Source organism: Silurus aristotelis (genome assembly GCF_946808225.1).
Source record: "Silurus aristotelis genome assembly, chromosome: 23".
NCBI lineage: Eukaryota > Metazoa > Chordata > Actinopteri > Siluriformes > Siluridae > Silurus > Silurus aristotelis.
In genome coordinates, this window is record NC_139596.1 from 12,623,630 (window position 1) to 12,635,912 (window position 12,283).

At 36.8% G+C, this 12,283-nt stretch overlaps 1 protein-coding gene and 1 long non-coding RNA gene across 2 annotated transcripts in view; one reads left to right on the forward strand and one right to left on the reverse strand.

Moving 5' to 3' along the window:
- Positions 1-1,066: 1,066 nt before the first annotated feature.
- On the reverse strand, positions 1,067-2,049 carry LOC310718096. The gene is made up of 4 exons (XR_014531046.1): positions 1,933-2,049; positions 1,499-1,822; positions 1,266-1,322; positions 1,067-1,172 (listed from the first exon to the last, which is right to left on the reverse strand). It is a non-coding gene; the product is annotated as an uncharacterized lncRNA (long non-coding RNA).
- Positions 2,050-6,463: 4,414 nt separating this feature from the next.
- LOC310718642 (leucyl-cystinyl aminopeptidase-like) overlaps positions 6,464-12,283 on the forward strand; it is a 28,403-nt gene continuing 22,583 nt past the window's right edge. Inside the window, 12 exon segments of the mRNA XM_083527553.1 lie at positions 6,464-6,618; positions 8,241-8,850; positions 8,962-9,100; positions 9,445-9,579; positions 9,674-9,794; positions 9,882-10,036; positions 10,840-10,953; positions 11,050-11,181; positions 11,522-11,686; positions 11,689-11,811; positions 11,890-12,065; positions 12,145-12,224. Coding sequence (XP_083383679.1) covers positions 8,351-8,850; positions 8,962-9,100; positions 9,445-9,579; positions 9,674-9,794; positions 9,882-10,036; positions 10,840-10,953; positions 11,050-11,181; positions 11,522-11,686; positions 11,689-11,811; positions 11,890-12,065; positions 12,145-12,224 — 1,840 coding nt within the window. The 5' untranslated portion in view covers positions 6,464-6,618; positions 8,241-8,350.

A 12,283-nucleotide genomic window follows, 5' to 3' on the forward strand; every position in this document is an offset into this window, starting at 1 on the left:
CAGAATATTTCAATCAGTAAAGACCCCTCAAATTGATCATTTTAAAGACAATTTTACTGCCACATTTTCAAGAATATTTTTTAAGTTTACCTCAGATAAAGAGTTCTCACTGATTCACATCATCCACAATGGCATGATGTGTTTTTACGACTAGTGTGCCATCTGTTGTGTAAGGTAACACACTGACAATTCATAAATCAAACATTATCAATTATAATTGATTACAAATCAATTAATTACAAAAACGAATAGGTAATTGGTTTGTATAACATGTTTATTCAAGGTCATTAGTCTGTGGCTCACTGCATATAAGTCACACTGTATGTAGTGGGTTTATAAAGTAACCTCAATAAACTCTTTCACATTGACTTATAATACAGATTAATATTAAAATTTTGGGCTGTTTTCCCCTTCTCAGAAAAGTCGATTTTCCCAAACAGCCTCGTATTTCTTATATCCGACTTTTACAAACAAAATCATACACATTCATGTCTAACAGCCTACTGGTTTATGATCCTGAGTGTTAAAAGAACCACATTTATCTGCACACATCGCCATTGTTTTACATTTACATTTTAAGATTTGTCTAAACATTCCCATAAGTGAGAGTTAACTGAGCATTGAAAGCTGCCCAGTACACTTCACCTGTTCCTCATAGCCTGAGGTTCATTCATGATCAGATAACTCCTTGTTCTCACACCACATAATGTAGCACCTGTGTTCGCCTCAGAATACCTGGTTTCAATATCTGATCGCAAGGCCTGAGGAAAAGGCCAACATTCAAAATGCTTTTTAGCTCTGTTTCATGCTGATGGATGTATTTTGCCAGGTTTGAGCTGCATCCAAGTGGAACGGGTCTTCTACAATCTTTGTATGGAGCTCGGTTCTTCGGGCGGCACTTTATGACATTCTGACACCGGCAAGAAAAATTAGTGAGCACAAATAACATCATAAAAAAAGTAACAACATCTAGAACAACGACAATAATCATTATTAGTAGTAGCTTCTCCATCATCGATTTAATAATTGTAATAATAAATATTGAAAGTAATAAAAAGGTATTCACCATTTGATTACTGCTTGTGCTGTCATCAAGACATTGAAGACTGTGATCTTTACAAGAATAATCCTAAGAAATTGGTTGACCAGAAAGACTGTATGTGCTCGAATTACTGTGGGAATGAAAGAAAAAAGGTCATGTTGGCCCTCTTAAAACCCGGCTTGTGTCAAAATACAGAATATATGACCGCAAATAAACGACTAACCATCAGAAAAACTTTGATGCTTAGGATGTGAACACTTTATGTTGTCGTTATCAAAACCTAAAAGGAAAAAAAAACAGTAATAATCAGTAAACTAATTGCATAAAATACTGCAATGTACAGTTTTTTTCACATTGCGATTAATCAGTGTTTATAATAAGTTGGTGTCCTTAAGGAATAGGATGTAAAACAAGAAACAATTCCACACAATATAAGAAGATAAGCTGTTGATTTACCTATTCTGCTCTTTGCCAATCCATAGTTGTGTCCAGCTTTCAACTGAATCATATTTCTGTGACTGATGAAGCAAGTGTACGTGTCCCATGAAGAAACAAGTGACGGAAAAGACACTGCACTCTGAGCTTCTTCTTTTCCTAGTATATGATATGAGGCAGAGTTTGATCTACTGGCTCTTTGAGAAAACCAGGCCATCCCTCTGTCCCTGTTTAGGACGTCGTTGACCACACAGACAAGGATTGTCAAACCTTTGTGGTCCAACGGGATGTGGAAAAAGGGTGATAGGGAAAAGGGTGCAGCCTTTACATTCACCATGTCATCCACTGTCAAATAGATACAGTATAAAACCAATAAACATTCACTGCTCTGTCAACAACCCAAGACTAAAGTATATAAAATATATCAGATTCTCCATAAATGTCTTTTTACTTACTTGTAAGAAGCAGGATGGTAAGTAAGCTGCAGAGCATGATGCTGACTGAGGTAATTCTCTGAGCTCTGCAGAGCAACGCAGAGGATTATCAACTTTCAGTCACATGACATCACACCCACCATGGATGCTTTAGACTTTAGACCGTGTTGTCCTTTCCTCTCTGCATAAACACTGACATAAGTAAAGGACACAAACCTTGACTTAAGGTTATATTGGTCCCAAAACATAGAAATAAAATTTCTAACTGTTAAAGTGCAACTATATTATGTACATCCTTACAAATCATACACACTCATCCATACACAGAGAGAGAGAAAAGAATAAATGGGTTTGGACAGTACATTAATAAACATCAGTGTACAACAGACTGTTATTTATTGATCTGGCACGAAAAACTACAAGCTGAAAACATTTTTTGTCACGCCAGAAAACTCACATGTGTGTAAAAACAAATGCAAAATGATTCACTGTCTTTCTGCACGTCTGTGGATCACACCTGTTTCTGGTTTGTGGTCAACCAATAACAATGATAGGCTTTGACAATGAAACTAACGACTTTTCCACATCTGCTTCTCCATGCCTGAACTGATACTCATCATACGTAACCTAACATTTGCTTTCAAAGAAATTTTTTTTTTCTTTTTTCTTCTTTGCACTCTGTACCTATTGCAAGCATTGTCATTTCTTGTCATGATTAAAACATTTTGTACCAATTGTGTGTAAATACCCTGTTCGAACAAGGAAGCAGTCTGAGAGAGTGCAATCAAATATGACATAATGTACTTTCCACAAACGATACATTCTTCCATAATAATATTCTGGTGCAATCAGTAAACATGTCCTCTCAGAAACACATGCACACGCGTTTTTATGACTTGTGTGCAATCTGATGTCTAACCAATGTTTAATGGCTAGCAAGGTCATTTGTGAATAAACATTAAATAACCCTAGAATCTGAACAAAGATCAGGCTTCTGAATCAATTTTGAACATATAGTAGCAGATTTACTTGTTAATTATATAACAGTGCTTTATAAATAACACTGTCACACTGTATTGTAGCAGGTTCAGTGGTGTGTCCAAAAAAAAACCTGTATTTGCTGCATTGTGAATTTGAAATTGTATTGTATCCTCAAACGGGAGCTTTGAGGATGGATTGGACTGTGGTTAATGTCAACAGTCTCCTACACTGACTCAGGACTACTTTTTCGCTTTTGATCATCATTACTGTACCCCACAACATTGTATATCTGCTATAAATGGACATTGGGTGCAACCCAGATGAGGATGGCTTCTCTGTTGAGTCTGGTTCCTCTCAAGGTTTCTTCCTTATGCCATCTCGGGGAGTTTTTCCTTGCCACAGTCGCCACCGGCTCGCTCATCAGGGACAAACTTAAACTTATAAAGAACATATTCACTTTTAATCACCACATTATCTGTGTAAAGCTGCTTTCAGACAATTTTCATTGTTAAAAGCGCTATACAAATAAAAACGAATTGAATTGAATTATTGTAGCTGCGTTAGCTCCAATTTTCTGTATAAAAGCAATGTCACACTCAGAGTTGTAGTGTATAATCACTAACTTGATTAGACAAAGGCCATTTTATGAGATCTGATATGTAGTATACCAGCACTGGAACATTTCACTGTTTACAAACGTTAAATAAAATCCTAATTCTGGCAAGAATTTGTTACACTGAATTTGTTCCTACACTTACTACATCCTATCAGTTAGTATGTGGAAACACAATGCAAATACTCAATTAATCTATGACTTCTTTGGGAGCTGTTTTAGTTAATGGGAATTTACACAAAATAGTTATTGTGTCTAAAATGTCAATTACTTCAAAGTAAATGTGCTGTTGTGTTGTACATTATCACAGCTTTGATTCCCTTCAGCTATCTGAAAAAATCTAGCTGATATTCAGTATAACATAATACTGAATTATCGCCTTAAGAACCAAAATCATATACCTTGTGAAGGATTGACTCTTGACTCTGTCAGTCCTCTGTAAGCACTGATAAGGAGGGATAGGCCAAATTATTCTAAAGTATTGATACATTTGATACTGGTCTTGTATCAAAAGGATCGCTTCTTGCATAAAAATATATATTCTTCCTGAGATTTTTTGAAGCAAGCCTCTTTTTGAAGATCATCAGCATCTCTTTCCCGTCTATCACAGACATTTACACCTCACGCTGCATCTGCAAAGCCCCCACACACCCATCACACACACTTTTCACTCTCCTGCCATCAGGGAAGCGATTCTGAAGCATTTGGGCCGCCACATCCAGACTTTGTAACAGTTCCCTCAAGCGATCAGGCTCCTCAACACACAGAACTGAACTGGAATTCACACACACACACACACACACACACACACACACACACACACACACACACACACACACACACACACACACACACTCAGTCAACTGTGTGCTACTGAGCTGCTACAAATCTAAACTTAAACACACACTCATATTCATCTCACACATCCATGTCTTTAATACCACCCACCCATATTATATTATTTTATTATTACACAACTGTTTACATGCTGTTTTTTTTTTTGCGCATCCATTTGACTGCTGCTATTGCTGTTTTGCAAAAACATTTTGTGTTTTTTCACAAGTATCAACTTCTCGCTTTCACACTGCACTGTATAAAACACAGTAGATTTACTGGTGGTGCTATTTTATGTTTCGTGTATTTGTCCTACACTGTCTTGTCTTGCACTGTTTGCAACAGGTTGCACACGATGCACTTTATGTGGTGAGGACACTTACTTTAATCCTTAGCTCTGTGTTTTTATTGTTATGTGGCTTTATGTTGTTTTATGTTGTTTTATGTAGCACCAGGGTTCTGGAGGAATTTCACTGTGTACTGTGTCAGCTTTATATGGTTTAAATGACAATAAAATATTCTTGAATTGATGACTTGATCTGTACTTTCTGAAGCAGATGAGTTGCACAGCCATAGAAGAAACAAGCTCAAGAGGAAAATTCACCATTTTCTTGTTTTTTTCCACAAACAGTTATAAAGTCATAAAACATTATGTGGATCAGGTTTGTGTGGCTGATTATATTTTATTAAAATAGTGTTAATAATGTTTATTTTTATGTGGCCAGGTTGTTGCTGATTATTTAATATTAATATTAATGGACATTAGACGTTTTGGAGACAAGGTGTGGGAGGCGAGAATGAGATGGTTTGGACATGTGCAAAGGAGGGACAGGTAGGAGGAAAAGAGGAAGGCCAAGGAGGAGGTTTATGGATGTGGTGAGGGAAGACATGCAGGTAGTTGGTGTGAAAGAGGCAGATGTAGAGGACAGGGTGGTATGGAAACGGATGATCCGCTGTGGCAACCCCTAATGGGAGCAGCCGAAAGAAGAAGAAGAAGAAGAAGAAGAAGAAGAAGAAGAAGAAGAAGAAGAAGAAAAAGAAGTTTGATGGCTTTGAAAAAATTTATTAAAGAAAAAACTGTTCATTTTGGGCAACTTCAAACCATGATTGTATTAAAATATAGAATATTTTACTTTAAATATATGATCAACTATCAGAAAAACTACAAACATGTAAAACAAGAAACATAGTCACAGCAACTAAGAAGATAAGCTGTTGATTTGACCACTTTAAAATCATGTTTTAAAACTCATCCGTTCAGATTAGTTTTTTTCTGATCAATTTTAACAGTTAAACAGCTGTTTGTTGTTTGTCATGATTTTATGATTACCAATCAATAGTGTCCTTGAGTGTTTAGAAAGGGGCCTTTAAATAAAATGTATAATAATAATGTATAATAATAATAATAATAATAATAATAATAATAATAATAATAATTATTATTATTATTATTATTATTATTATTATTATTATTATTATTATTATTATTATTATTAAACAAGTGACTGAAAAGACACAGTGCTTAAGTCTTCTTATCCGATTATATAATATAAGCCAAGGTTTGATTTACTAGCACTTCCAGGCCATCCCTTCAAACCTGTTTAGGACTTCATTGTCCACACAATCCAGAATGTTCAAACTTCTGTTGTCCAACAAAAAGGGTGATAGGGTACAGCATTTACATTCACTATGCAATCCACTGTCAAATAGACATCATAAAACCAATAAACATCCAATAATCAATATGGCATGTGCCCACAAGCCAAGACTAATGTATTAACTTTTGTTCAAAGATTCTTTATAATGTTCATCTTTTTTTGTAATTGTAACAAAGAAAGCCAGGCCATTGGAGGGCATTTAAAATGAACAATCAAAATCTATATAGACAACAAAAAAGCTGATGAAATAAACTTTTCATATAAAACCACTTATTGGTATCGATATCGAAGACGGTACTGCTTTTAATCGTTATGGGCATCGAATCGAAAAGAAACTTGCATCGTATCGCACATCCCTAGAGAAAACTGATAGACGCTTATAAAAGAGTGACCACGCCCCTTATGATAATAATGGCGATAGAAGACTGAAAGACACACACACACACACACACACACACACAAAGAGAGAGGATTGTTAGTGGAGTGGGCAGTCTAGGAGAGATGATTTGAACTAATCCAGTAGCAGTTGCTCGCGCAGGGGATTGTGGGTGATCCGCTGCAGCACGAAAGGGAAAATGAAAGCTCGGAGGCGCGCGCCACGATCACGCGGCTGAAACTCAGGTAAACGCATCGCCTTGTCTGTGCAATGCCTTAATCATGTCTCTGTGCGGTATATGTGCATGTGTGTTTTCTACATAATTTCTATCATGTCCATGAGCATTGCAGCCTGCTTCCTGTTATTCCAGTAAAGTGTCCTTATTTGCATCTCTCTGTGTCTCATGTTAGTCACAGTGTCACATTACAGTGCCACTATATCCTACTAAAGCCCACTGCAGTTTATATGGCCTGCTGTTGTGCACACAAAATATGTGTCCTTCTTGTTCAGGACATTCTTTCCAGCATGCCATCCCTGTCAGAGGGTTCAGAATGTAGCAGCTGGCCTGCTCCATACTGGTCCATACTATATACCTATGCCTTTACTTTAAAAAAGTTGCTTTTGTAACCAGCATGTACTAGTTAACTCTGTAAAATGTAACTACTTTGTAATTGTTTGTGTGCTGTTTATCACCTGCAATCTTGTGTAACTATCGTCAAAACACATATTCCGGTTAAATGCATGTAAACAACAGAGTGTCTACTGTATAATACACTTTCACTGCCTGTCAGGTAAACCCCCCCGTAATCAACATTTTTAACATCAAGACCAGAAAGCACTACAGATAGAAAAAGAACAAGGACAAACTACCTACACAAGAATTATATTAGAATGTTTAGGTAACACATTTGCCATGTTTTAAGGTTAGCCAGTGTTTCTGCAGTGTTTTGGCAAACTAAAGTATAAGCAATGATTTGTTCATACATAAAAACGGTAAATTTAAGTAACGAAACTTTGAGAAATAATTTCCGCTTAACTCTCATAAACCTTAATCCTACCGAGCATGCTTTTCACTTCCTGAAGAGGAGGCCAAATGTGGAAAATCCCCCAAAACAGACAACATGAAAGAAGCTGTTTTACAAGCCTCGAAATGCATCACTAAAGAAGAATATAACTGTTGATTTATTGTATTGTATTTATGTTGGGCTATTTAGTTGAATGATTATGTGCTAGTAAACTGGGTGGTCTGCCACCGAATGTGCCAGGTCTTATAAGCTCTTATTGAATATTTATCTGTTGGTCTGAAACCTGAATGTCTTTAGTGTATAGCAAAAAAGTTCAAGTAAAGTTCAAGTAAAGATTACAGAAAAAAAGTAGTATAAATACGGAAATACATAAAGTATAAACAAATATACATATTACGTATATGAAAATGTATATATTAAAAGGAATGAATGTGTAGCAGCAGTGAAAAACAGATGGCAGAAAAAAATCTTGCAATTTCAAGAGTCATGTGGCTTTTATTGTTATTTCATCCATATACAGTTAGTACACAGTGAACCAAAACCACTTTCATCCAAGACTACATAAAATACCATAAATTCAAACTAGGTGACACAAAATCAAATTTGCATTGTAAGAAAAGCTAATTATATTAGTGTACTAAAGGATTTAAAGCTTTTAAGCTTTTAAAATGGAATGATAATGATTTCAGATAGTCAGCTTTTAAAGGTTGCTTGCTAAGCCTCCAGTTATTAAAACAAATTCTGTAAGATAGCTTTTTGAAAAAATAGGGACATTGTGTTCAAAGCAGAACCTTGTTAGACAATTTCTGTTTTTCATTTTGTCCTGTTTTTTCTTCCATCAGGTAAAAGTGAATGCTATTCTTACTGAGGCATCAAGCTAAGAATGTGAGCGGAGCAATCAAGTAATAAAACTACTTCCCTCCAGTATATACATTTCATTCAAACCACCAATATGGATTTGTTACTTCCGGGCCTTATTATATTGGCTTTCCTTGGCACATGCCTGTCCTCTGAAAACGTCAACACTGCAGCTGAAAACATCCACATAGCGACCAATGGCCTCCCTTTTCCCTGGAGCAAGTTGCGCCTCCCGAATTACATCATTCCCATTCATTATCATCTGCTCATCCATCCCAACCTCACCACTGAGAGTTTCAACGGTTCGGTTAAGATAGAAATTGACGTGAAGAACAACACAAACTGGGTGGTCCTGCACAGCAAGAACCTCAACATCGTTACAGCTACTGTCCTAGATGAGAGTGAGGCTCGCGTGTCTGATAAAGTGCTTCCTGTTCTGGAGTATCCTTCCCACGAGCAGATCGCCATCTTCTCTCCAAAGATCCTGTCTTCAGGAGAAAAGTACTTTCTTTATCTGGAATTCGGTGCAGTATTGGTCGATGGTTTTTCAGGCTTTTACAGAAGTACCTACAAAAGTGAAGACGGAAAAACGAGGTTTGTGTGATAATCTTATCTCAGCTTGTGTGAAAAATTCATTGTTGAACATCTGGTTGAAGATTAATGATCCATTCATGGTTGCTGTCCTTTATGCTTGAATATATGTAGGGTGTTGGCGTCCACTCACTTTGAGCCGACCTCTGCACGGATGGCTTTTCCATGTTTTGATGAGCCTGTATTCAAAGCCAACTACTCTGTCCGTATCAGAAGGGGAGCCTCTCACATTGCACTATCCAACATGCCCATAGTAAGACGTGATAATAATGGTGCGAATCACATGATATGGTTTTAACGATCACAATATCTCAATATCTCTGTGGTAGATTATGGAGCAGCACATTAGACCTCACTGAACACCAGAATTCGATGGAGCCGAGCATGCAAATTTTCGTGCTTTTATTCATTTGAAGCACTGCATTAAACAATAACTAAGGCTTGTGCATATATAGATAGCTTAGTGGAAACTGCACTTGTAGCGCAAGTCCTGATTGGCTAAAACAGTAATGGTCATCAAATTGCTAAATTAAATTAAATTTGCATTATATGCTTACCTACAAAAAGTATGGCTAAAAGGTCTTTTCTTTCACACAGGAGCAGACAATGAAATTAGATGGGAGTCTGTTAGAGGATCGGTTTGAAACGAGTGTACGGATGAGCACTTATCTGGTGGCCTTCATCGTCTGTGACTTCAAGTCCGTCAGCGGGCGAACTGCGACGGGGATTGATGTATGATGGATAGATTGTCATTTTTTTGTGCTTTGATCAGGTACAGTGGTCATGTTAAATGCGTGCATTCATGTTGTATGTTGTTCTTTGTTAGGTTTCTGTTTACGCTGCACCAAATAAGTGGCACCAAACTCACTATGCCCTTGAAGCTGCTATTAAGCTTTTGGAGTTTTATGAGACATACTTCAATATCTACTATCCACTCCCAAAGCTAGGTAAATATTATAGACTCATGTGTGTTACGATGTATTCCAATTAAAATGCTGGGTTTATTTTAATTCATCACTTTAACACTTTTTCAGATTTGATAGCGATTCCAGATTTCCAGTCTGGAGCGATGGAAAACTGGGGTCTGACCACCTACAGAGAAACAGCTCTCCTGTATGACCCAGAGCTCTCCTCTACATCAGACAAACTCTGGGTTACTTTGGTGATAGGACATGAGTTGGCCCATCAGGTAAGCACAGCACATGTGGCACACTTGATAAAAAATGGGTCTAGTGGCCGTGGAAAATTAGACCAGGAACAATGTTGCCAGGTTGTGTAAAATCATGCAGAAGAAAATGTGTATAAATGTATACCAGAGAATACTTGTGGATTTCTTTGATTTTGGATCAGCTTTAAGCTCTTTTAGTGTATGTTCTGTTAAGAATTCTGGGTATTAAAGCTTTATGAGTATTAATAATATACAGTATAATACTTTAAATAGTTTTCCAGGTAGCTTTTAAAAGAAATGGTTTGGCTGTAAACTGTGAAGAAGATTTCATACCAGAAAAGCAATCACACCAAGGAGAAACGTGAAACACAGACTGTGTTGTTATTTTGTGTTATGTTATGAGGCTGTGATTAGACTGAAAACATTTCAATGTGAAACAATTACAACATAAAAATACAATTTAAATGCACTGCTGTTTATTTTTATTTTATAATGGCAATGCGATGAAAAAAACTTTGATAGCAATTGGCCACATTAACATCTCTGTATTGTAATTTATTTTTCAAAATTTCTATTCTGGTCCAGAATCTTCTCCATACCAGACTATTCAGACTGATCTTGCAACTCTGCCATAGACATCTTAGTGATACGGAAAAAACGGAACTGAATGACTGTGAATGACAAATTTTTGTTAGAAAATAGATTTTACACCTTCTTCTTTAGTAAATACCTACTTCTTTAGTAAAAGTCTACTAACAATACTATCGGCAATGTAGTAGATTGAATAATCTTGAGTCAATGAAATCTGTTACATTGTTCTATAGTGGTTTGGAAACCTGGTAACTATGGAGTGGTGGAATGACATATGGCTTAATGAAGGCTTTGCACAGTATATGGAGTTTGTTTCTGTTGAAGCGACGTATCCGCAACTGAAAGCGGTATGTTTTTATTCCTTAGACCTTTTTTTTGTCATAATCTCATGCCACAAATGAACATGTTTCACCAACACTGGTTCTTTTTTATTTGAATTTCAGGAGGATTATTTGTTGGACACCTGCTTTTTAGCGGTAGGTCGAGATTCACTCGACTCCTCCAGAGCAATCTCGTCCTCTGCGGAGAATCCCACTCAGATAAAAGAAATGTTTGATACAGTGTCCTATGACAAGGTGACTCTCCCTGAATTCTTTTCCCAAAGTGGGAATTCCCAAACCAACATTTAAAACGGAGTTTAATCTGATTATGACATACGGCTTAATGAAGCTTACAGTCACATTTTATGGTGTTTTAATAATTCTTTGTTTAAACCAAACAGAAACAGGTCTTACCAACTGATATATAATTTGATCTTGATATCCAGATAGCATTTGACTGTATTCTAAATGTGTGTATGTATGTATAAGCCTATCATTATACAATCCAGTTACAAGATGTAAAGCGACGAGGTGGAAACAGGTCAGTCGATATTTTCCTTTTAACCCATTTGTATTGTTTTTGCTAAATGTTTAGGGGGCATGCATTCTACACATGCTGAGGCATTTCCTGACAGATGATGTGTTCCAGAGTGGCATAGTCAGGTACCTGAGAAAGTTCAAATACAGGAACGCCAAAAACGAGGACCTGTGGGACAGCCTGGTCAACGTAAAAGCCTTTTCGAAATATTTTAAGAATTTATGAAATTTTGCATGAATGATTTTAAAATTAAGTATTCACGATTCTCTGCTCCACAGACGTGCTCCGAAGAAGATTTTACTTTGGGAGAATACTGCTACAGTGACAAACAGGCTACCAAAAATGCTGTATGATTCTTTCACAATTCTGTTTTTCAGCTTCTTATTACAAATGTAAGTGTTTGTAACCCACTGCTTGTTTTGTAGTATCTGTTTGCAGGAGAGCACATAGACCTGAAGAAGATGATGTACACATGGACTCTACAGAAGGGAATCCCTTTGGTGACCGTGAAGCGACAGGGAACCAAGCTTTACATCGAGCAGGAGAGGTTCCTAAAGACAGTTCAGCCCAGTGACCCACTGTGGCACTCAATGCAAGCTGGGTAATTCTCAAAAGCCTTCATGTTTGCTTAAAGTGCTTATGTTCAATTGTAATACATTGATATTCCTCCATATCAACAGCTATCTTTGGCACATTCCTTTGACCTACAAAACAAGCCACTCCAGCGAAGAAATAAAACATGTATTACAGACAAAATCAGGTCAGAACTACATGAGAGATCATTCATTTAACTGTAAATCGAACAATGAGGCTGTTTTA